At 37.1% G+C, this 23,752-nt stretch overlaps 1 protein-coding gene across 1 annotated transcript in view; it reads left to right on the top strand.

Moving 5' to 3' along the window:
* The first annotated feature begins 5,480 nt into the window (after positions 1–5,480).
* Positions 5,481–23,752, top strand: part of LOC121636950 (dedicator of cytokinesis protein 3-like) — a 135,829-nt gene continuing 117,557 nt past the window's right edge. Inside the window, exons 1-5 of the mRNA XM_041980818.1 lie at positions 5,481–5,609; positions 8,607–8,698; positions 14,146–14,250; positions 21,481–21,546; positions 21,873–22,114. Coding sequence (XP_041836752.1) covers positions 5,481–5,609; positions 8,607–8,698; positions 14,146–14,250; positions 21,481–21,546; positions 21,873–22,114 — 634 coding nt within the window. The remainder of the gene's footprint in view (positions 5,610–8,606; positions 8,699–14,145; positions 14,251–21,480; positions 21,547–21,872; positions 22,115–23,752) is intronic.

The following is a 23,752-nucleotide window of genomic DNA, read 5'->3' as shown; positions in this document are numbered from 1 at the left end:
AGGATGGAGGAATGAAAAGAGACAAATTTACACCTCAGGTCCCCTTAGTGTTTTTATTTTTCTGGTTTAGTGGTTTCATGATGGTTTTGGTTTATCTGAGATTTCTTACACTGTTTTCCTGTTACTTCGTCTCTTCTCTTCTCTTCTCTTTTCTCTTCTCTTCTCTTCTCTTCTCTTCTCTTCTCTTCTCTTCTCTTCTTTAAAACATGATGTTGTTTGGAATTTCCTCCACATAGTTTAGCAGTTTTTTTGTCCAAGCACAATACAATACGTTTCTATTATGATCATCATGTTAGCTTCTTCAATGACCTTTCCATTTCTTTAACTTTTCATAAATTTCTTTCCCACATGCTACAGATCCACTTGGTTCGGTATTGCAAATGATTCTTGTATCTTGGTAACTGTACAGGTTAGATTGTCATTTACAGCTTCTAATGTTAAACAACAGCTTTTGCAACAACAGTAATAAAAGACGTGTAGGAAAAAACTTAGTTTTTATTGCATGAAGGTGAAGTTTCCCATTCATCTCAGAGTTGTAATGTTTTCGCAGTCACTATTTAAGGTGTCTCCTATGCAAGTACAAGTTGTCAGCTCAATGATTGATGGTGTGGAGTTCTCATTAAAACATTTGCTGGAAATGTGTGATTATCACTTAAAAAGTCAACGCAAATGCATGACAAAACTAAACAAGTCAAGGTATGTTTATCAGGAATCAACATATAAAGGTAATTTAAATGATTCTAATTGACAGTTTTAAAAGTGAGGTTAATGTTTTTAACAAGTTAAAGGTTTTCTCAGTTGTTAAACCACTAAACCCCATTCTCTGAACCAAATTCTTTTGGCCAAACCTTAAACACTGTTCAGATACTTAGGCACAATTTCCAATACTCATCTGCTCTTTTTTGCAAAACAATAAACACATTCTCAGTCACTAAACACTACAGCAAAGAAAACTGTAAACAAAGCTGTAAACACTGGCAGAAAAAGTGAACACAACACCCACATAGCTGTCATCTTCTAAACACAACAACTCAAAACTGAACCCACACATTTCTGATAGTATGATCAGACAATGGACAGAAACATACAGAAAGATAGAGAAGGAAGAGTTCATGTGAAAGGTGGTGGACTAGGAGTAAGAGGATGAGGAAGAAGCAGAGAAAGACCAAGACATACTAAATTTACAATACTGTTTGTGGAATTCCTCTGTAAGATGAAGGACTGTGTTTATCAATGCTTATATCAATGCTGATGGAATCAACAGTGTCTTTGCCAACATGTCCTCCAACACAACAGACTGAGCATGAAACAAGTGTACAAAGTTGCCTTTGAGAGCATCTCTGCAAGAGACATAGTATGTGCAAGTAAGTGTAACCTCCACACACTGATGCTTCCAGTACAATCCTATGTTCTTAGACCTGGTAAAATAAACATTCTGTATGCAGTGTCTAACAAATGCTCAGAGGTTAAAATATAGGTTTTACTTGCTGTATTTATGATCTGAACACATTGTCGATTTTGATGGAAAAGTCTGGAGTTTTTTTTTTTTTTTTTTAATGTAGTTTGAATTTTTAGATTTGTGTTTAAGGTTTTGAGAAAATGGGTGAAAGTTTTAAGAAATGTGTCTTAGCATTGTGGAATACTGTAAAGCAACACTACTGAAGTTTGGTAGATTTCTGCAGTTTGGCGCCCCCTAATGACGGTAATTCTGCATCCATCTTGCATTCAGTCTCTTCTCATCTCTGAGCTCTCTCCAGTCAGTAAGAGTCAGTCTCATGTTGACGTTTGTCTTATCTCTTGCTCTGTCACTTTTTCTCTTTTCTTTGCTTCCTCATAATCAGCCATGGTGTGCATTCAAAACAGTCAGTGTGTTGATCCAGTGGCTAGCATGTGATGCAGTGTGGTAAAGCAAAAAGCAACTGTAATGTGATGCCTTGGGCTGAGAAAAGTTGTAAAGTGCAGTTACACAGCCTTAGGGATGCTACAGGGCAACGATGGCTCCAGGAATATGCTTAATGAATGTCAGTGTACCATCAAAATAAATCAGAAACACTTAAGTTTTAAGGTCAGAGAGAGTTATGTAGTATTGCTTTAGGAGAGAAAAGGCACCCCCTTTTTAAGAGGAGAAATATTTGAAAATCATCTCCTGCAGCAGTCACACTGACTGCAGTTAGATATCAGTTATGGGGAAATTTGAAGTCGCGCATGATGCTCCTTTTCTGTAAAATCTAATTTATGGACCTTTTTGAAGCCACTCTTCATTTTAACACTGGAAGATGCCAGTAGCAAGATAGATTATTCCGTTGTTCGGAGTTTTTCTCTGCTACTTTATCCTCAGCTGCTTGAGGTCAAGGAGTTTTAACTCGCAGATTGCAAGCAGGTACTGGAAGTGAGTTTAGTATGACAACTGCTTTGTAGATTTACAGTGAAAACCATGAAAAATGTAATTAATAAAAGGTTTCCATTGCTGTAGGTCCAGGTCAGTCTGTGTAATAACAGGTTGTCAGCAAGAATGTTTTCATCTCTGGACGAGTCATGGCTTTTGGGCAGCTGTTTTGGCTGGCTGGTTGTCACTGTTTAGATGACTAAAGATTGGGCTATTTTGCCCTGCGGTGAAAAAGGGACCCATTTAACAGCAAGGGGGAGTCATAGCTGTCAGTGGTATTTTGGGCTTTTATCTGTGTCACTGCCTTGGTTGCATTTTATCCTGCTGAGTATCTTTTGTCCTTAGTTCATTAGTCTGCAAGGATTTCTTTACTTTTTTTTAAATACACAAATTATCTGAAAATGATTATGCTTGATGGATGATATGTTACAATTCTCCAGCTCAGTCCAACAACTGTAGATTAACTGTAGATTTATATGTCCAGCATATATAGATGGAGGGGAGGTCTCCCCATGCATTTTATTGTTTATAAGGGAGTTAGCTGAAAATGCACAAAAACCTCTAAAAAAGAAAAACAAACAAACAAAATACACAGACTATTTGATTTATACATAAAAAAAGAAAGTGATGGAATGAGGAGACTGATGTTTTTGCTTTCAGCTTCAAAATGAATAAAGGTGTAGGAATGACATCATATCAATAATCTGGGTGTGCATCCTCAAATTCAGTTTTTGGTGTCCATTAACACAAAGATGATATAGTAGAAAGACTCGCTGTGTTTTTTTTTGTTTTTTTTTTTTTTTTGTTTTTGTTTGTTTGTTTTTTTAAAACCATAACAAAGTAGTTTTGATTTCTAAATCTAAGCAAGTGACTTTATTGCCTAAATCCTAGCACGAAATAACATAATTTTATCAGAATTTATACCTATTTCTCTCTTTTATCATGTTTATGGGTTAAAATGACTTCTTTTCCTTTCCCTCTTTGCTTCAGCTCTCTGTACTGTATCACATATCTCCATCTGCTCGCCTTACTTCCACCCTTCTGTCAGTGACCTTTCAGCCAAATAGTTTCATCTTATACTTGTTCTGAGCTCTTCCACTTCCATGACATATCCCCTCCTTCTCTATTCTCCCCTCCTCTCTTTTCTATCCTTCCTTTCTTGTCACATTAGTCTGCATGTCTTTCCTTTTTTTTCATGCCTGAGAGGAGCTTATTTCTGCATCCTGACTGACTTCTGACACAGAGAGCAGGGAGGAGTGATGCATTTCTCTCAGTGAGAAAAGATAAAGCATGGATGGCCTTGCACAAGCTAGATGGAGGATAAATTTCTCAGATTAAAGCAGCTGCAGCTGAGGCAATGACTACTCGGCAGAACTGTTCACCCTAGAATACCTCTCATTCTTTATTTCTATCTTATTTTAACCTGCCATCCCATCCAACATATTCATATTAATATTGCCATTTCTTTGTCTAATTTATAGCTTATTTGCTTATCAGAGTTCTTAGTACAACCTTTTCTTTGCTTTATTTGTCTTATTTGCTGAATTATTCCCTCATAGTGCATATTTCATCTGATGTTCTTCCTTTCCTGATTTTCTCTCTTCTTTGCTTTAATTTTCCACTCTTTTCATGACACATCATTCCTTATATGTCCTCCCTCTCCTCATTCCATTCTCATTCCTCTCCATCACTCACTCTCTCATCCCAATGGCATCTAATTTCCCAGCGATATTGTCACTGTATATCAGGTTTCATGGGCTTATTGCTCAAGTCAACACATAAGTTTTCTCCTCCCTGTGAACTCTTTCTTTATTTCATCACCCAATCTCTGTCCCCTTGATTTTTTTTCTTCCCTCCCTGAACTTTATCCCTGATAATTCTTCCAGAGTTGAAGCTGTAACATCCATCAGACCAGTAAACATGTCTTTTCTCTTTTCAATCCAATATGCAGTCTTCCTGCACTGTCTTAAAACTTGGTTTCTTCTCCTCTGTACTAAGAATTATTATTATTATTCCATGTCTGTATGTATTTCCATCTTAACTGAGTCATAAAAATAAATGCTCTTTTACATTACAAGTTCTTCCTGAAACTAGCAGTGCCTCCTCTTTCCATCCCATCAAACCTGTTTTGACATTTGTCAATCTTTCCTCTCTTTTCCCATGTCCTGATTTTCTGATATTTCTCATCAATCCTGCTATTGAAAGTTTTGGTTTGACCATGTTTCAAAAGCTAAACAACCTTAAGGATGGTTTTGAATGAATCAGAAACTCTGTCCATCAAAACTGTTTTTTGGTGTTTGGATACATGCATAATGTGGCCCGGCCATAAAAACACCCTCAGGGCTCCCACACAGCCTAGTTTATTATTTCTTTATATGTGTGTCATTGTTTTGTCCATTTTATTCATAGCATATTTTGAGATTGCTGCAGCTTGAGGTTGTGTGTTTGCAGGGCCACAAAATACATTGAGATTATTTTTTTAAAAGGTCTTACGTTGATGCTTAGAGACAGTCGAAAACAAACATGCAAATAATAAACAAAGTCTACTTTGAGAAAGTGGAAGCTCAAATACATGTATGCTCATTGTACCTCCAAACAACAGAAGAAAGACCTAGCATAAATACAGATGGAAACACATACCTGGATGCTTTTTTTTCCCCAGTGTGTTGTTCCTTTGCACAAAAACAAATACAGACTCAGCAGTATATGCTGCTGCAGACATAGGAACCAATGCTGCTAAGATGGCGACCGACAGAGTAAAACACTGTAGTGTGCGTATACAGCTGTATTTGCATTGTGTGTTATGGGGATTTAAATCCTGGCACAAAAAGCCCATACATAAATAGTTACTTTTTAGACTGTGGACTTTATTTAAGCCTGGATTACTGTTTGTCACGAAGTGGTTATGGTTAGAGCAAGGCTTTGGAAAATGAATGCTATCTAGCATTGGTGGGTAATGGAGACAGAGCACGGCCGGGTTCTCCCTTAGAGATAACGTGAGAACCTCGGTGATCCGTAAGGGGCTCAGAGTACAGTCGCTGCTCCTCCACATCGAGAGTAGCCAGATGAGAGGTGGCTTAGACATCTGGTCAGGATGCCTTCTGGACGCCTCCCTGGTGAGGTTTCTGCACGTCCCCACTGGGAGGAGAACCTGAGGAAGACCCAGGACATCTCTTGGCTGGCCTGGAAACACCTCGGGTTCCCTCAGGATGAGCTGGCAAATGTAGCTAGGGAGAGGGAAGTCTGAGCTTCTCTGCTTGGGCAGCTACCCCCGCAACCTATCCCCGGATAAGCGGCAGAAAATGGATGGATGGATGGATGGATAGACAGTATAAAGCCAAACAAGAACACTACTTAGAGTCTGCTCTTCCTGAACACAAAGAAGATGATTACTTCTGAAATAAACTACTCAACTGTTGCGAACAGAGGAGTTGATTTACTAAAGTAGCATCTGTTTTGTTAAATGCTCAACTTATCTAATATCCGTATGTAGAGCTCCCCGTTCCAAAAAGCCTCACACTATAGCAGAAGAATTAATACTTTCCTCCACCACTGATATGGCTTTAACTGAAGTAGCAGCCAATGAACTAAAGATTATTTCTCTAGTAAAAAATACTATTTTGCAGTGCATTTCTTCAGATGTTTCATTGTAAATGTGCATGTTGTTGTGGTGGTGGGATGGGGGACCTGTGGAAAAAGTTTCCTAACCACTGCTTTAAAGTGATGGAGACACAACTGGATACAAGTGTTTGAATGTGTTTGTTATTAATCTATGTAACATTGTTTCCGCTGTGGAGCTAAGAATTTGTTTGTGCACAAAGTACTTGTAGAGAATGAAAGCTAATGGCTATATTAAAAGTTTATATGTGAGCTCTTGGAGATCCAGTTTTCTTTTAAAATTATTAGTGACTGAACATTAATAACTCACTTGTGTCTGTTTAATATTCATGAGTTTCCATGTCTCAGACAGTTCAATAAAGATGTTTGTTCAGAATAAAAAAGAAGTATGTTGGAAGTTCATCTCTTTAATATGTAATAGAGACTCTTTATACTTTATGTTAGCAGACAGGAAGGAAAGATGTTTTGTGGGAGCAGTAAAACAGAAGCAGGTTATATGAAATCGTTATGTGAAAGGAAGACATAGTAGTGATGTCTCCTTGAACTTTAGACACGCACATGTGTTAGATGTTCACTAATTTATTTTATATTTCATCAATGAAATGTCAAAGTATAACTAAATGTACTGATCACAACTTCTGAAAAACAAAATAATCATCTATAGATTAGCTGTTTTGCTCAAGGACCAGTGCAAATGAGTTTACCTTATATCTGAGAAAGAAAAATGAGATGAAAATTAAATGGAATGAAAAATATTACATGAGAAATACTTTATTTATATGAGAGGAAATTTTAGTGTTTATTTCTTTTTTCTTTTTTCAAATAATAATAATAAAAATTAAAGCCGCAAGCGGCATCCATCGGGTCCGAGCTGCCTGGACCCCGCCACCCGATGTTGCCATGACAACAGGTGGTGTAATGCGTTAAGGACCCAACGTGTGTGAATACTGTCAAGTTTGGTGCAGTTCCCATTTATTCCTATGGAGATATAAGCAAACCGTGTTTCATGGCGAGATGGTCATTTTCCGTCGGTTGCCATGGTAACACGCTTTCTCCTATTAGAAAGATTTGAGGACTGTTTGGTCCCCAACTTGTCAGGAAGCTTCCCACCAAGTTTGGAGTCGGTCGCCCGAATCCCCTCAGACTAGTTTGTTGAAATGGCAGTGAAATCCAAGATGGCGGGTACACCGTTGCCATGGCAACAGGTGTTTGATTGACTACTTTGCTGGACTTGGGGTGTCACAGGTATGAATACTGTCAAGTTTGGTGTAGATCTCACGTATTTATATGGAGATATGAGCAAACCGTGTTTCATGGCGAGGTCATTTTCCGTCGGTTGCCACGGTAACACGCTTTCTGCTATTAGAAAGATTTGAATAGCGTTTGGTCCCCAACTTGTCAGGAAGCTTCCCACCAAGTTTGGAGTCGGTCGCACGAATACCCTCAGACTAGTTCGTTGAAATGGGAGTGAAATCCAAGATGGCGGGCACCCCGTTACCATGGCAACAGGTGTTTGATTGACTTCTTTGCTGGACTTGGGGTGTCACACGTATGAATTCTGTCAAGTTTGGTGCAGATCCCACGTATTTCTATGGAGATATGAGCAAACCGTGCTTCATGGCGAGAAGGCGTTTTTCCGTCGGTTGCCACGGTAACACGTTTCCTGCTATTAGAAAGATTTGAACAATTTTTGGTCCCCAACTTGTCAGGAAGCTTCCCACCAAGTTTGGAGTCAGTCGCACGAATCCCCTCAGACTAGTTCGTTCAAATACGATGTGTGTAAAGTGCAAAAAATGGCGAAAAAATGGCCGCACACGGCAAGATGGCGGGCACCCCGTTGCCATGGCGACAGCTGTTACATTGAGTTTTTTGGTCAACACGGGGTGGTACACGTGTGTGCCGAGTTTCGTCTTCCTACGTTGAAGTAGACTTCCTGGGCCCCATTCATGTGGTGATTTTTGGTGACTGTAGGTGGCGCTGTTGAGCCAATTTAGCATTGAAGTGTATGCGGACCTTATAATATCCGATTTTCGCCGGGCTTGACGTGTGTGCCAAGTTTCACAACTTTTCATGGGTGTTTAGGGGGTCAAATTTGGCGTCGAAATGCTTAGGAGGAGGAGAAACATTTCAGGAACAATAGGGCCTTGCCATACTTTGTATGGCTCGGACCCTAATAATGAAAATGCTTTGTTGTTTCTTCGCTGTGTTGTGTGGAGGATGTGAAGCCACAACATCTTGGTTGTCAGGATGTCAGCTACTTTTTCTCCCTGAATTGAGTTCCCTTACTTAAAAGAGACATTTTTTTTCCCATGCAGCAGTGTGTGAATGTATTTTTGTGTGTCAGGGACCAAGCAGTAAGGCAGAAGACACAGGAAGTTTCAGACTCAAAATCAGAACAAATCAAAGTAAAACTTAAGCATAGAAACAAATGAATAAATTAATGAACATAACAAACTGACCTTGTGAACAATCAAACAGGTGAACTTACATACAAGTTCAGCTAAACCAAAAGTAAATACAAAAAGGGAAATAAAATGGCTACTGAATTTTGCATTAACCAAAACCTCAAAATAAATCCCCAAACACCCCTATGACACTACAGCATGTGGTCAAGTCCAGTGGAGCTGGAGCCTATCAGAGTCCTCAGCCCTTGGCTACACCTTTGCTGCAGCAGAAGGAGAAGCTGGACCCCAGGTAACTCCAAGAAAGAAATAAGAAGTAATACAAAACATAATTTAACCTTACAGTGCCTAGGTGTATTTAACATTGTTAGGTATGAAAATTAAAGTAATTTAGTAATGAAGTAATGTAAAATAAAATATGTGGTATTTAGACTCAGGTCTGCAAATAAAATTAAAGTAGATATACACTTGTGGTGAGGTGTGGATATTACTATGTGTGGCAGGCCATCACAGTGTGTAAATGCAGACATCTGTATCAGGTGATAATTACATGGAGCACAGAGGAAATTACACAGTGGGGGACTTAGTGGATGTTACATGGCCAATAAATTATCCAACCATATTTACTGTAAGACATCCTCAGACATTTCCCAAAGGACAATGTCTTTTAAACAGTATTTACCCATCCTTGAGAATAAGGCATGGCCCTACAAAACAACACATGATGTCACTTGTAATTTCATTATATATTCAAAATGAGGCACATTAAATTTCAGCTATCATGTAGACTTAGTCTAAAAGAAAAGCACAGTAGAGATATTACAGAGAAAGCAATTTAGTAAAAGCAAAAAAAAGGATTAAATGGTTTGTGGGGTGAACGTTAGTTAATAGAATCTTGTTAATATAGCTCACCTACCATCAGCACCTACTCTGAGATGATTGTATACTGCTAATCGGCTTGAATTTTAGGAGATGGGACAGTGCCATGGCTAACATCAGCTGACATAACAATTTGTTTGACAAATTTGTTAAACCACCAAAAGCATGATGTTTTATGTTTAAAGATGAATACATTTGTTTTAAATGAGAAAAGAAAGGATAAACTACCTCTTGGAGTCACAACATTCAGGAGTCTTACAAACATTACAAACAGTAAATAAAATAAAATCTGATAATAAAGTTTTTTGACTAGAATCAGTTAGCTTGATTCAGATGATCATGACCTTTTTTCCAGAAACACAGCTGAAGCTTCAGTCTAAACATAACCTAACACAACTGCTACAAAAACTTTTCAATTCAAATGGGTGCAGGAGTGCACACCAACAACGTATGTATTGTGTCAAAAAATGTCAACAGCATCAATTTAAAACGATTAGTTGAACAATTTAAAAACCACTAACAACGGCTCAAAGTACAGCAGCGATCTTACTCGTTTGTCTGTGGAGCTGAAAGACGTACAGCTCACTGAGCAAAAAGTTGTCTAAATCATGTCTAAGAGACATGATTCGTGCACCCTCAATGTGTTGCGTGTATTGACGGATGAGGCTGGGGATCACGCAGAATTCGATACTCTGCCCAAGACAGGATGTGAAATGCCAAATTTGGGGGATCTTCCAACTACAGGATGGCTCCTCTACCTCCTGAGCTACAGCCAGCTGCTGGAGATATCCTGGCACTTTAACAAGCATTTGTCTTTACAAATATTCTTAGCTCCTTTACATAAAATAAAAGAATTTAACAAAGTAAAACAATTATTTCCAGAAGGAAATAATTACTAAAAATACAAAATAAAATAGTATATTATTTTAAAAAGAAGAAATGTGTGATAGAAATGTGTTATGAGAAATTATGATAAAAAACCTGAGTTGAAGTAACATATTACAGACAAAAGATGAGAGGTAATAGAAGGAAAAAAATAAATGAGATAAAATGGAATAAATCTATTAGTTCTGATCCTTGAGGACGCCTTTTCTCAATTAACTCCAGCTGTTAGTCGACATAAATTAGTTTTGACCTCTTTACACGTCTTTTCTGTGTCAGTTAATGACTAATTCTGCCCATCAATAGATATTTAAGTAACAGCCTGGACTGATGAGCGTGACAGCGACTATTTATCTGTGTCCAAAGATGTTGTTAGCTCAGTGGGTGTGCTTCACACTGTTCTCTCATGACCATTCATATTATTTATAGTAAGAATTGATTAAAACTTGGAAGATTACTGATGGTGTGCTTGCCATTTCTGACTACTTTTTTTGTGTGAGTTAGTGATAGATAGTGATATAAAACCCCATCCCCTTTTCCACTTTTTTTTTCATTAAAATCCAGTCTTGTTCTAAAACATCTATTAATACGATTTGAAAAAAAACTGACAGTAAACCAGCTGGAGCTGATGTGGTTTATTGAGTTTATTCTTTACTGATGTCCTCAAATTGAATAGAGACGTGAATAAAATTGCTCTCAAAAGAAGACAGAGTGATAGAAACTCTTACCTCCTCTTTTCTTTGTAGAATTAGATCTTCCTACACCTTTTTGGTCTTTAATTATTTTTATTTTCTCTGTGCAGTGTAACTCAGTAGCAGATCATCTAAACCCAGTTTGGACCTGGATACAGCTAGAACTCGTTGGAGCACTGTGGACACTCACATCACACACTAAGCAGTACAGTATGTTCACGTATTATCAAATGCAACAAATTTTTCTAAAACATTGAATTTTGGATAGAGATGGTGTCAATAGTTATTTGCAGCTACCTTATACAACTTCTATTTAGCACTGGAAATGTATGTGGAAGGACTGATAATACAACACTAAATATGTACAATAGCTATCATCCAAATCTCCCTTCCATTATTGGTAACAAACTCATTATGCAGCTATTAAATCTATTAAAAAACTACCTTAAAACAACAATAATAAACACTGCATCAGTTTCATGTAATGTGGAGTGTGTAAAGTTTTGACTTGCCTGGCTGAATTCGTTCTCCATCAACTTTGTTTTGACAACATTAGTAAAAGGATTAACAAGGATGGTCCTTAAATTGTTGTTTTAAGTAAAAAAACAAGAAATAAAGGTTACAATGGGCAGCCATGGTGTTTACATTTTGTTGACATAAAATACACTATATAATCTTCATTGTACTTGGATGAGGTTTTAAAATATATTGATTAATGTTCATTCTCACTGGTTGTCAGCATTAGTTTTTCCTACAATCACCTACTTTTTGTAATGAAGGGTTTAGAAAATCTGTGGCATTAATCTTGTCAAAAAGAGACTACAGTGTGTTTTTAAAAATCAGCTCACAGAGTTAATCCTGTCGAAGGAAAAACATGTGTGTTCCAAAAAAATATATCGATAAACAAACAATCCAAATCTCCTGGAGTGAATTTTAATAATCCCAGCTGGTTTAGTCAATAAGTCCCCCAGCTATTCCCAGATTTAATTATTTAGCACAGGAGGAAACACGTGGATGGATGTTGTGGTGTCTCTGTCTTCAAACTGCAAATCGTCCTCTCACCTTGAAATGTGCAAACTTTGGTTTAAGAGCCAAAAAGGGAGTCAAGGTCAGAGTGGCTGAGCACACAGGAGGTAGAGCAGCTTTCCATCATTAGCAACGTTGGTGGTTCAATCCCCTGCTTTCACATTCCATCTGTTGACGCGTCCTTGAGCAAGGTATTGACCCCCCGACATTTCCTCAGTGTCAGTTATAAGCTGCTTTAGATAAATGAACATGACTAAGTCAATATATCACTTTAAGACATGGGTAGGAACAGACAGCCTCTGTGGTCACACCACATGCTGGTTAACCCAGAGTTATGATGGGAGGGTACGCAGCAAAGCTAAATGAAACTTAGTTTTTGCACTGCTAGGTAAAAGTATCAGTCGCAAACAATGATGATTCAACAACAGAGATTTTAATTACCAAAAAAAAAAAAAAAAAAAAAAAAAAAAAGACATCGTCATTGCCGATAAAATGGGGGCCTGCAGAGAAAGTTTGGGAACCAATGTCTGCATATGGTTGCATAAACCCTGATCTCAAAGTACACATGAGGAGAAGGTCAGAAGTTTAATTTATACACTACTGGTCATAAGTTTGGACACTTTTTCCTTTGGATTTAGTGGGCAAGTATGTCCAAACTTTTGACTGGTACTGGATGTACATCTGTTTTGGAAAATCAGGCTAATAATTTAGAAGTGATGCTTTACTGACTACAATAATAGAAAACTCATTAAATGAAGCCGGGCTTCTGTTACAGCTTTAGCATTAGCAAGACCAGATTATGGACTAGCATGTAAACACAATGCTAAATACTAAAAAAAGCTGCTCTGGATGTTCATATAAATCCATTTGACGTAGTGTGGAGAAGAAGCTTATGAGCTTTCTCTGTAATATGGGATAGTAAATTCAATATCATTTGGTATTTAGATTCTTATCTGGATAAAACAGACATGATAGTGGAAAAATAGAATAACAGGGTATGTTTTTATTTATTTTTATATACATAAAACAAGTTATAAAGTAAATCAGCAGATTAATAGCCTGTGAAAATGTCTTGAAATTAAGTTTAGGGTGCACACTACATCATAAAGATCTTGATGTGGGGCTGTTTCTCTCAGATGTAAGTTGGAAAGTGTCTAAAGAGACCATTAAGGGTTATTTTTAATGGTCATTTCATGTTTACTGAATGGAGGTCTCAGTGAAAGTCAGACCATCATTATTGCTTTTCAGGGCACTGATGGTCCAGTACATCTCACTTACAGAAAAATTTGAAAGCTCTGATAATGTTGTCCTTAAAGTGTCATTAGACTTAATTCTACTTTTAAAGATCATTAAGGACATGAATAATTGCAGTTTCCTAAAAGCCTCCCCTTAATTAAACTTGATGAAAGTGTGGAAGAAATCTCTCTTACATGATAAATAGGCTGGTAGGCGTGCCAACAGACTCATCTAGCCAAACCTTTATCTTCATCTTAAGAGAGATTATTAGAATGATTCAATCGCATATTAAACTTTATTATCCTCTCTTAATAGACAGCAGTAGTTTTTAACTCATGATTTGTGTTGCTGCTAACTTCGGTCAACTTTATTACATTCACGTTCCAACATTGAATTTTTTACTTTTTCCTCTTAGCCACAGCACATTGATCTGCATATTCGTAACATATTCCAAATATAAAGTCTTTGAAAGTCTTAAGTATTTTAGGATTAAAATACATGTTTTGGAGATTGAGTAAATTGATTACTTTATCTCCTCAGTAAAACTGAATGATAAATATTCATTTTTGTTAATAAGCTGAGAAGCAATTTGTTGATAACATGCAAGGCAGCATTGTGGGTCTGAGGCTGGGGGAGCAGTGGAGGCACCAAAGTGAAGAACTACTACTACTACTACTACTGCTCAACACTTTAAAGGGCAGCATGAGATCACAATCTGAAGAGTTTTTGATGCAAGAGGTGGAGCTGACAAAGCTTGGAAAGATGGTTCTCCTCAATTTCCACCCCTCAGAACTACACTAAAACATCAGAGGAGGTAGAATGAACATGAACATTGAACTGAGAGGTAACAAATGTTAATCATCAAGCGTTGATACGGGCTAAATAAAGTTAATCAGAACACAGTCATAAACAAACATGTTGACTTCTGACATCCCCATACATGTTTCAGAATTCAGCTGTGATGGTCCTATTAGACCAAAACTCCTGTATCCTTCAGAAATAATGCTGCTGCTTCCTGATTCAGATTCATAATGCACATTGTCTCCTGGGAGCTGCTCGGTGCCAACCACCCTAAAATGTTGGTTATGGAGAAATCACTTGTGGAGCAGCTGGAGGTAAAGGAGTGCAAGTGAGTGGTTTTCCCTTTTAGCATGTTAATAGCCAAGAGCAGATCTCTGGGCTCAAAATGATATACTGCGATCTGCATTCCATCTGTGGTACAGTTTATCTCAGCTGTATGTGGGTTGGTGTGCTGTCTGTGCTGTCGCAGTCACTAATGCTGGTTCGTGGAGTTGGCCTAATTATGCTTACTGCCACTGCTGATGCAAAGACAGACTTTTATCTGCTCTGTTTTCAGGCTTTTACTTTTATACCATCTCTTTGCTCAATGTTTTTGTCTTAACGAACATGTCATTTTACTCTTTGTTGTTATTTAGCTTACAATCTTACAGGTAATTCACACATGCATACAAACAAGTTAAAACATAAAAAAGGTGCCTATCTTTTTCAGCACCACTTCTAGCTTTGTAGTCTCCCTCTCTTGTCACCTTGTCACATTTATCCATCCCATCAGCTGTGGAGCAGCAGCTGCAACTAGAGGGCAAAATCTCAAACACAGTCGCAGACACTCGCACACGATCCATCTGCTGGAGCTCTGAGTGCACTTGAGATGTTGCCTGTGTGCGCCTGTGGGCATTGTGGAGGATGTTAAACTGACAAGCTCCCTGTCTTAATTAGGATGAGATCTTTGTGCAGGGCATGATGACACATACACACACACTCAGTCACATACTCTCATACATTCATATCAATTAATGTGCATGCTCATGTGGTGCATGTCATCATTTATGTAGAAACTCATTTATGGATGGTATAGACCCTTCTGTTTAATGCTTCTCTGCTGTCTCTTGCAAACATATGTATGCAAACTGTTGTCTGCCAGAATGATCTTTCAATTTCTGACTTCTTTGCTTGGTTAAACTGTCCTCACTATATGGAGCAATAATTATGTCAAGCTGAGACACTTACACTCTTACACACATGCATACATAGTCCCCCTTTGGTTCATAGTATTTATTCCTTTTTTTTCTCATATTCTCATTCATCTCTTTTTATGTACTTATTGTTAGAACGCATGACTGAATCAGTGTGGAATGTGTTTCTCCGGCATCCACACTCTGCACCCGCAAGCAGACACGATGCATAATATATGAGCACGAGTTCCACAAAATGCAACATAATATGCATTAGTCCTAGAGGATTTACAAAAAAAGGAAAATCTATTACGAAGCATAAAGGGGGAATTAGCATTTTGTGCTTCTCACATATTTTCGTGGTGTCGGTTAAAGTCGTAACAGCTGTTATTAGATTCACTATTCCACAACTGATGGCTTGTGTAGAGCGCTGCTGGGTCTCCTAATGGAAGAAAAAACAAAACAAAACAAAACAACCTCCCCTTCACTATGAATTATCAGATTTCTTCCTGAGTAATTCTGATGCTTACAGGTTAAATGATTATTTCCTAACTTACAGCTTATTGTCACCGAAGGAAAGCCCAGACAAAACATGATCTGTGACTCTCTACTTTTTGCACTCCCAGGAAAGCTGGCAGCATAACAGATTCAAAACAGCAGTTTATTTTCTTCAGAGCTGAACAGAGCCCAAAACAATGTGTATGTTCTGCATAAATAAACTGCTGGACCAGAGTTGGGAGAGATAGCAGTAGTTGGACAAGATGTGAATAGCTGCTGGTCCAGTGCTGAGGAGGCACTCCACAAAAAATTAACAAATAAAAACACAGCAGCTAAACCAAAAACCCACAAGCAGCTCAGACATGACCCTTGGTCACAATCATATCTATAACTATACATGATTTAAAAAAAAAAAAAAAAAAAAAAAAAAAAAAAAGAATCCGATGACAATTTTTTTTAAATGTAATATTAACCTGGTATATATTTAGAAAATCTCCAAAGAGAGACACGAATAGCCTAGAGAGGAATATTTGCTCTTAGTTTGAGTATGTTCTGTTATTTCATGCAACACAGTATTTCTCATTTTTTATATATTTTAATCCTTTTTGTAGTCCTCTGTTTGAATTTCTTTCATTTAATTTTTTTCTCTCTAAATTACATGGTTTTATAGGAATACCTCTTAAAAGCCATGAAAGAATTACAATGTTATTTTTTGTCTTAGGAGACTTTGTGTATTACATGTAATGGTAAGGGAAGCAAGAATTCATGCTATAAAGAAGTGCTACAAAGATGACAAGAAACGCTTTCCCTCCAGTTTCCAGATTTCCTGACATGCTGATAAAAATGTATCCAGTATTTCATTACTTTTTGTTTTAATGGGTAATAAACCCCCTTCAAAACAACATAATGTGGCACAGAAATATGTACTTTTAATAATACCATCATGAAATTAGATTTCCAGTTTTCAAAGCAATACATCAGAAAGGAGAAAAAACACTTAAGAATGGACAATTGCTTGGGGAAAGGAAGAGAAACTTAATTAAGCTTGAACTTTCTTTTCGACCTTAGCTTACAAAGAAAAATAAAAAGTTAGAACCTCGTTTTCATCCTTATTATGGCATTTAAAATGACAACATAGGAGAAATCTTTTTGGCAAGGCTTCAGTGAATATAATTCTACTGAATACACATTTAATACTTACTTTCTCCAACAGTTTTTACTAAAAAACAAGTGAAATATCTCATAAAAAGTTATATATAATAAACACTCTGCATGTTCTTATGACACGTTACTGACTGGCGATAATGCAGGGACACACTGGCAGAGTTTCCACTCTTACTTTAATTCAGTTTATGGTGCTTTTTTTGGTGACAAACTGAGAAGAAGGTTCATCAGTAAACTGTAAAGCAATTTGAGATGATTGTACATGAGAAATGCTTTTGGCCAGCTTAGGAGCAGCTTTATCTTTTAAGATGACATGGTAAATATTTAACTATTTTAGTAAGCAATTTCCTTCTACATATAGCACCTTTCAAGCACAGATGCAACTCAAAGTGCTTGACACAAAAGAAAAACTGTTAAAATGCAACTAAACATTACAATAGTCTAAAACATTATGTTTTCTAAAACATAACAGCTAAAGGTTTATGACAATAAAATGTATTAGTAAATTAAGTATAACAATATGATCTCAGTTTTAATTCAGTTTTAATGACAGGAAGTTTGTGGTCATCCAGTTCTTTATGCCATTAAGTCCAATCTGCGTAACAGTGAACATTGATGCCATGTCACCTATTAATGACACCCAGTGAAAGTAAATGTATATATGAAATGAGATAAGCTAAATTTTTAAGAACATAAAAACGGTGACAATGTCCTGTGCAGGAGTGAGTATCCATTCTGTGGGCTTAACATGCTAATGAAGTTCTGGAAGTGGTATGAATGAAATCCAATTTTATCGCACAGGGTACTAAAACACTTTTTCCAAGTCAGGTTATATAGTAGCTTTCATGTATCCCTGAATATCTAAATAAATATAGATCATATTAAGCCCAGTTTAATAGTTAAACCACATTTGACTCTGGTGTAAGAAGAGGACTTGTCATGTACATGGATAAACTGGAGCCTATCATAAAGATATGACTTAAGCCAGGCTAGTAGGGTTCCTTTAATTCCAACAGTGCATTCAAGCCTTGTGATAAAATTTTGTGGTTGATTTTGTTGAATGCAGCACTGAGGTTTGAATAGGACAAGTATAGACACAAGTCCACTGTCAGAGGCTATTAGAAAGTCATTAATGTTTTTCACAGTGTGCTATGATGAGACCTAAACCCAGACTGAAACTCTTCAAACAGATCCTTTCTGTGCAAATGGTTTAGTGTGGAAGACAGATATTTACACATTTAACATCTCTTCCTGTCTGCTTTCTCCACTGTGTCCTGTGCTGTATTGTTCAGGGGACACAAAATGGGAACTGATGAAGGTGGGGAGATGAGGTTCAGTCTAGACAGGTCACCAGTCCATCACAGGGCTGACGCAGAGAGGCAGACATCCTTGCAAGCTTAAATCAATTCATCCCAAAATAAACATGCGACTACAACACAGAAAGCAGAGACTCCAACCAGGAAGCTAAGAGCTGCACTGCCACCAAATTCACCAGATATAAAGTAAAACTAATATTTGTTCATTTCATTATGTGTACAGGTAGCATGCTGGGATATAACAATGTAAACTACAATGATGATAAATATCTGAGTTAATCAAAACAGTAAAGTTGCTAATAAATAAAAGAAAAAAATCAAAAATACCCCAAAAAACATTGAGCTAAAATATGACATAAATCTGCAGAGCTGAGAGGAGCTTTAATATTGTAGCTTCTTCAAATATTAATATTCCACTGAGCACTTTTCTATACTAAAAATTATGCTAAAAACTTTGAACTAGATCATAGCTGATCAAATTAAATGTGGATCAAAAGCAAAAGTTTTTGCCTTTAGATGAAGACTGCCTGAGGCCCACTTAGACAAGCTTGCATGAAACACATGATTACTCTGTTGTATTTAGTTTAAAAAAGAAGCATTGAGTGTCAGTCAATTGTAGTCTTTCACTGTATAATGGTGACTTTAAGCTGTGCAGTGCTGATGTGGACATTTGCTAAATATTCAGTAATATTTGTTCTAAAACAGAATTAACTGTAGTAAAAAGCCTTACAGATGCTAGAATGGCATTTATGAGAGATCTAATTTTAGCCACAGTACCCATGCCACCAAGAAATAGCGAGTCAAGTCCTTTACTAAATATGTGAACCTAAGATGAACACCTTACATTTTTACAGCTGTTTGTATATGAATTATGTAACAGTTTGTTAAACTGGGCTTAATACAATCTATATTTATTTAGATATTCAGGGATAAATGAGAGCTACTGTATAACCCAAAGGGTTTAGTGGACAAAGGGTTTAGTACACTGTGAGATAAAACTGGATTTAATTTATACCACTTCCAAAACTTTATTAGCATGTTACCAAGTGTGTTCAGTTTCAGTTTCCAGGCATGCTATATTTGTTATCTAGTGAGGTTGGAGTTAATAACCATACAGAAGGTTGTCTAATGTGTTTTTCACCTATTTCTTATCTGTCAACAAATCTCTCTGAACTACTGACCCAATCAAAAATTATCACAGAAGAAAAAAAAAAAAAAAAAATCAACCTTTCATTTCAATCTGCATTTGTTTCTATTCCTGTTAACCTTATTATGTAAATGTGTAAACCTCTTAAACGCAAAATCTTGAACATCTGTTTATATTTTAAAGTTATAACTTGTAGTCTACAAAGCATTGACCGAAACTGAATATTAGTATTATCATTTGGCTTTGAGTTACTATTTGAGATTTGTTCCTGTCAAACTTGATAAGTTCACTATAAACATACAGTATATAGAAAATGTTTCCCATAGAGTTTTGATGGGTTGCAATAGTAAACTTTACACGTTTTAATATGAGACTATAGAAAAGATTGCAAAGACTAAATGAATGGTGCTCAAGCAGGTGCTGAAGTTCGAGTCCACCTCCAGCTGACCAGCAGGTCTACACAAGGGAAAAAAGGTCATGCTAGTGCACTTGGTGCTTTGGCTAAAAAGCATGCACAAAACAGTATCTAGCTAAATGCATCCTACTTGAAGAAAGAAATTTCTTACTAATTCACAGTCATGAAATTTATGTCAGTGTCTCCTTTCAGTTTGGTTTGTCAGTTTGGTTCTGGCTGGATTGTGATGCAGCAATTAAATGTAGAAAATAAAAACTTTTGAAGTTGCTTTCAAAATTATGAAGAATGATTCAGTCCAGAGAAACTGTTACTATCAAGTTTTCTGTCAATTGTTTTCACTCTCAAAAACTGATTTGGACAACAGACACTTAAATACATAAAAGCCACAAGCTAAATGTTGTGACTGGCTTAACAGATGGGAGTCATTTGTCAGACTATTGACCCAGTCGGCTAGATAAACTAAATGCCAATACAAGCTGGATAGAGCAATGCTAATCCCTTTGTGTACAGTGTGTGAGTTTGTTCCTCTCGTCCATCTCTTCTTCTCTCCTGAGTGTTTATAGCTTTGTGACAGTCGCACCAGAGGCAGAAAAAAAGCTGTTGAAAGGTGAACCAATAAAAGTGTCTTGTGAACTTTTTGGAGTGCTGAAAAATATGATGTTAGTTTCCTGGATCTGTCCAACTCTTTTCCTCTCGTAAAAAGTCTTCATGTAGATATTTAATGTAGATTTTAGTATTTTTTAAGGGATTGCATGATATCCTAGGTCAATATTCCATCAGTCTGGCTAGAATTAAACTCAATTAGAAATATTTGACATCAATATTGAACATTTTGTCAGAACTGATTCGCTGTGTTTTCTCATGAATTTTACTGTTCATCAGCAGCAGGTTTGACATCATCCTTTCCTGATATTCAAATATTAGCTGTACTTAAGGAAGATGTGATGGCCAGCATCACTTCGACCATTCTCTATGAAACTTATTTTTTAGAAAAGATAAATGATGAGACAGTTTCCCTTTGTTTGATTGATTGCATTTAAAATGATAAAGCACATACTGCTAATCACGCAACAGTTCGGTACCATACATTTTATTTTATCTATATATGATTTTATGAATTTCCATCCAGGGATTAATAAAGTATTTCCATTATATTTAATTTGTTCAACAGAGTAGTACAGTTTGTATTTCTAGACCAAGGTGGTGAGTTGTGAGTCATAAATATTTGCCTTCCACAACATCAAGAGAGAGTTAGGTACATGCTGTGCTCTGTATTTGTGACACAAGTTCATAATGGTTAGTACAGGGAAAACAGTTTTTTGATTTGAATGAGCTGAACTTTTGATAGGATGAGGAGGCTGGATTCAGGTTTTGAACTTAGATACGACTCTCGATGAGGTCAGTGTAAACAATTTATTAAAGCTAACAAGCTTTTCTCATTAGATGGTAAATGAATATTGGTTTTTAGGGGTTTTTTAGAAGTGAAATTGATTGAGCAATCTAAATGCTAAAGATCAGAGAGATTCAGTGATTATTTACTCAAAAGCCTCCCCTCTACACTCAGATGGTTGTTCTCCAAGTGTGTGTTCTCTTGGAAATATGTCTTTGACACTGAATCAGTTTGAGGATGAGGGCATCATTATGATGATTACAGCAGAGGTATTCCTGAGGCAGGAAATGTGGTCCAACGTGTCAACATAAATAGAAAGGGGCTTCGTTCCACCCAAGTATGTTCAAATACCAAATAAATAGGTGCACAGATCAGAAGCATGCACAATGCTACTGGACTGTTTCATCTGCAGTTATTGTTGCTCCCTTTTGACATTTTTCCAGTTCTGTACTACAGTTTGTCCTTGGAGAGTGTCTTTGACTACTACTGTTTTATCTTCGACGGCAGGTTACAGCAAGCAAGGTAGTGCAAGATCATCCAGTGCAAAGTGTTTTTTGGATATTACTCAAGCAATGGGTGCGTTTTCTGTTACTTCTAGTGGGTGGTTGGCTGCATCCATTTGCAATCTTTCTAAACAATCTTAATTTCTTTATCCATTTGGCCAAAGTGCTGGGCGGAGTGAATGACAGTGTGAAAGCATGGCAGGGTCGCTGACAGTTGAGAGGCAAGCGACAGTTACTGAGTGACAGTGATGTCAACAACTCACAATGAACAAATGACAGGCAGACAGGGAAAGGGAGGGGGGTGGGAGTACTGTATGTCTATGACAGTATCCTAAACGGTGACAGTCCCACACTGAATGGCACTAACAATGAAAACAGAGAGCCTGACAGTGACAGAGAGAATGGCGGCAACGACAGAAAGATAGCCGCTGACAACAACGGACTGACATTAATGATACAGAGACAGAAGGTGACAGTGACACAGAGACAAAGTCAAACAGAGACAGATGCAAACGATCCCAATGCCTGGACGTGTCTGGTCTGTGTCCTCATAGTCAAAATATCAGACATCGATCAGCAGCGACCGAGTCATACCTTAAAAACAGAATGATTTAACTGTTAATGACCCCAAAAGAACATGTGAGTGTTTGCTGTAATTATATTCTCTAAGTGAGCGTTTAATGAGGTTGTGTAATTGGTGACAAAGTCCAAATTTAGAGTTGGGATGTGTTTTAATATAATGCTATGGAAAAGTGGCAACTTCCATCAAATTAAGGCAAGTAAAACAATTACCTAATCTGCTAGTGTTGTATTTTTCTTTTTTTTTAGGAACTGCAGATTTACTGTTGTCTTTCTTCGGGTGTGTAGTATCGGAAAGTGCTCCAATACTACACAACCGGATACCAATGTGAAAAAAGACTAGGTCTGTCAAAATGAACACATTAATGCAAATAGATTATTGATCATTTTTTATCATGGAGTGTCCATAAACAAAGTTAGTACAGGTGCTACATTAAAAATCCAAATTTGGCATTATCGCTGTGAGAGAAGCTTATTTTGGACATATAGGTGCCTTGTCACAGCAGTGAACATAATTTGCTAAAATGCACTTTATGCTCCTTATTTATGAAGATTCTGACAGTTTTCAAGAATTACGTTTACAGGATGGCCGCAGGATATATCACACAATTAACCACTCGCATCTGGCATTCTGGTCCACACCCCTTACCAGTGAACTGTAATGGGATTTACTAGTACTCATGAGAATATTGCTGGCTTATTTTCTCATCTAATAGTATGCATCAGTAGCAACAACCTAAATTAATATTCTGTCAAGTGTTCAGTATAAAACATCTAAAGTAGAAAACTTATGACACATTGTAAAACATTTTTATGGATAAAGTCAGGGACTGTAATGACGTAATAGCAGTAAACATTAATAAGGCTGGGGATTTTTCTGGATTTGCACACTATTACAGCAATACTTATGACAACAGTCATGCACTAAATATAAAGACCAAGAGGCCTTGGCTTGTATGACCACATCTTAGTTATAAAAGAAGGCTTTGTCTTCAGAGATTTTTGGCCACAGACTGAATGACACACACGAACAGAAAACAACTGATGTGACCTTAATATAGGCAGTCTTCCAACACAGAGAGACATCCAGTACAGTCAGTTATACAAAGACAGTGATTGATAGACTGAATTAATCCTCTCTTGTTTGTTCTGCATTAAGAGCAGATCCTACATTGAGCCAAAGCTCACATCTTAACAGAATTTAGTTTGAATAAACTGAATAAAGAATACCATCTCAGACAGGAAGGAAGAACTGCTTTGCTTTTAAGTTATGATCTTATCTAAAACATCCAGCTAAGCACTTTACACTCATGTTTTATGAATAAAATACCCATACCCATGTAAATGATTTTATGATTTTTGTCCACAGAATACCTTAGAACTCAGAGACATAAGTCGCCCCCCCCCCAACCTAACCACACACACACACACACATACACACCTTTAACCTTTAAGTTGACCCTTTATTTCACCATTTTATTTCTCTGCTCTGGCAAACATCTCTCTAAGCTTAAAGTGGTGGTCCGAGAAAAGCTTCTTTTTTTTCCCTCAAACTACCACAACTATGAGTTCTGACCTTTGTGTGTCTGGTTTTCAACTTGTATCAGAATAACACTTTTACCTGCGGTACTTTTAACATCTTCAGC

This window comes from Melanotaenia boesemani, chromosome 3 (genome assembly GCF_017639745.1).
Source record: "Melanotaenia boesemani isolate fMelBoe1 chromosome 3, fMelBoe1.pri, whole genome shotgun sequence".
NCBI lineage: Eukaryota > Metazoa > Chordata > Actinopteri > Atheriniformes > Melanotaeniidae > Melanotaenia > Melanotaenia boesemani.
The sequence above is the reverse complement of the archived record's forward strand: the minus strand, read 5'-3'. Positions and strand labels throughout refer to the sequence as shown.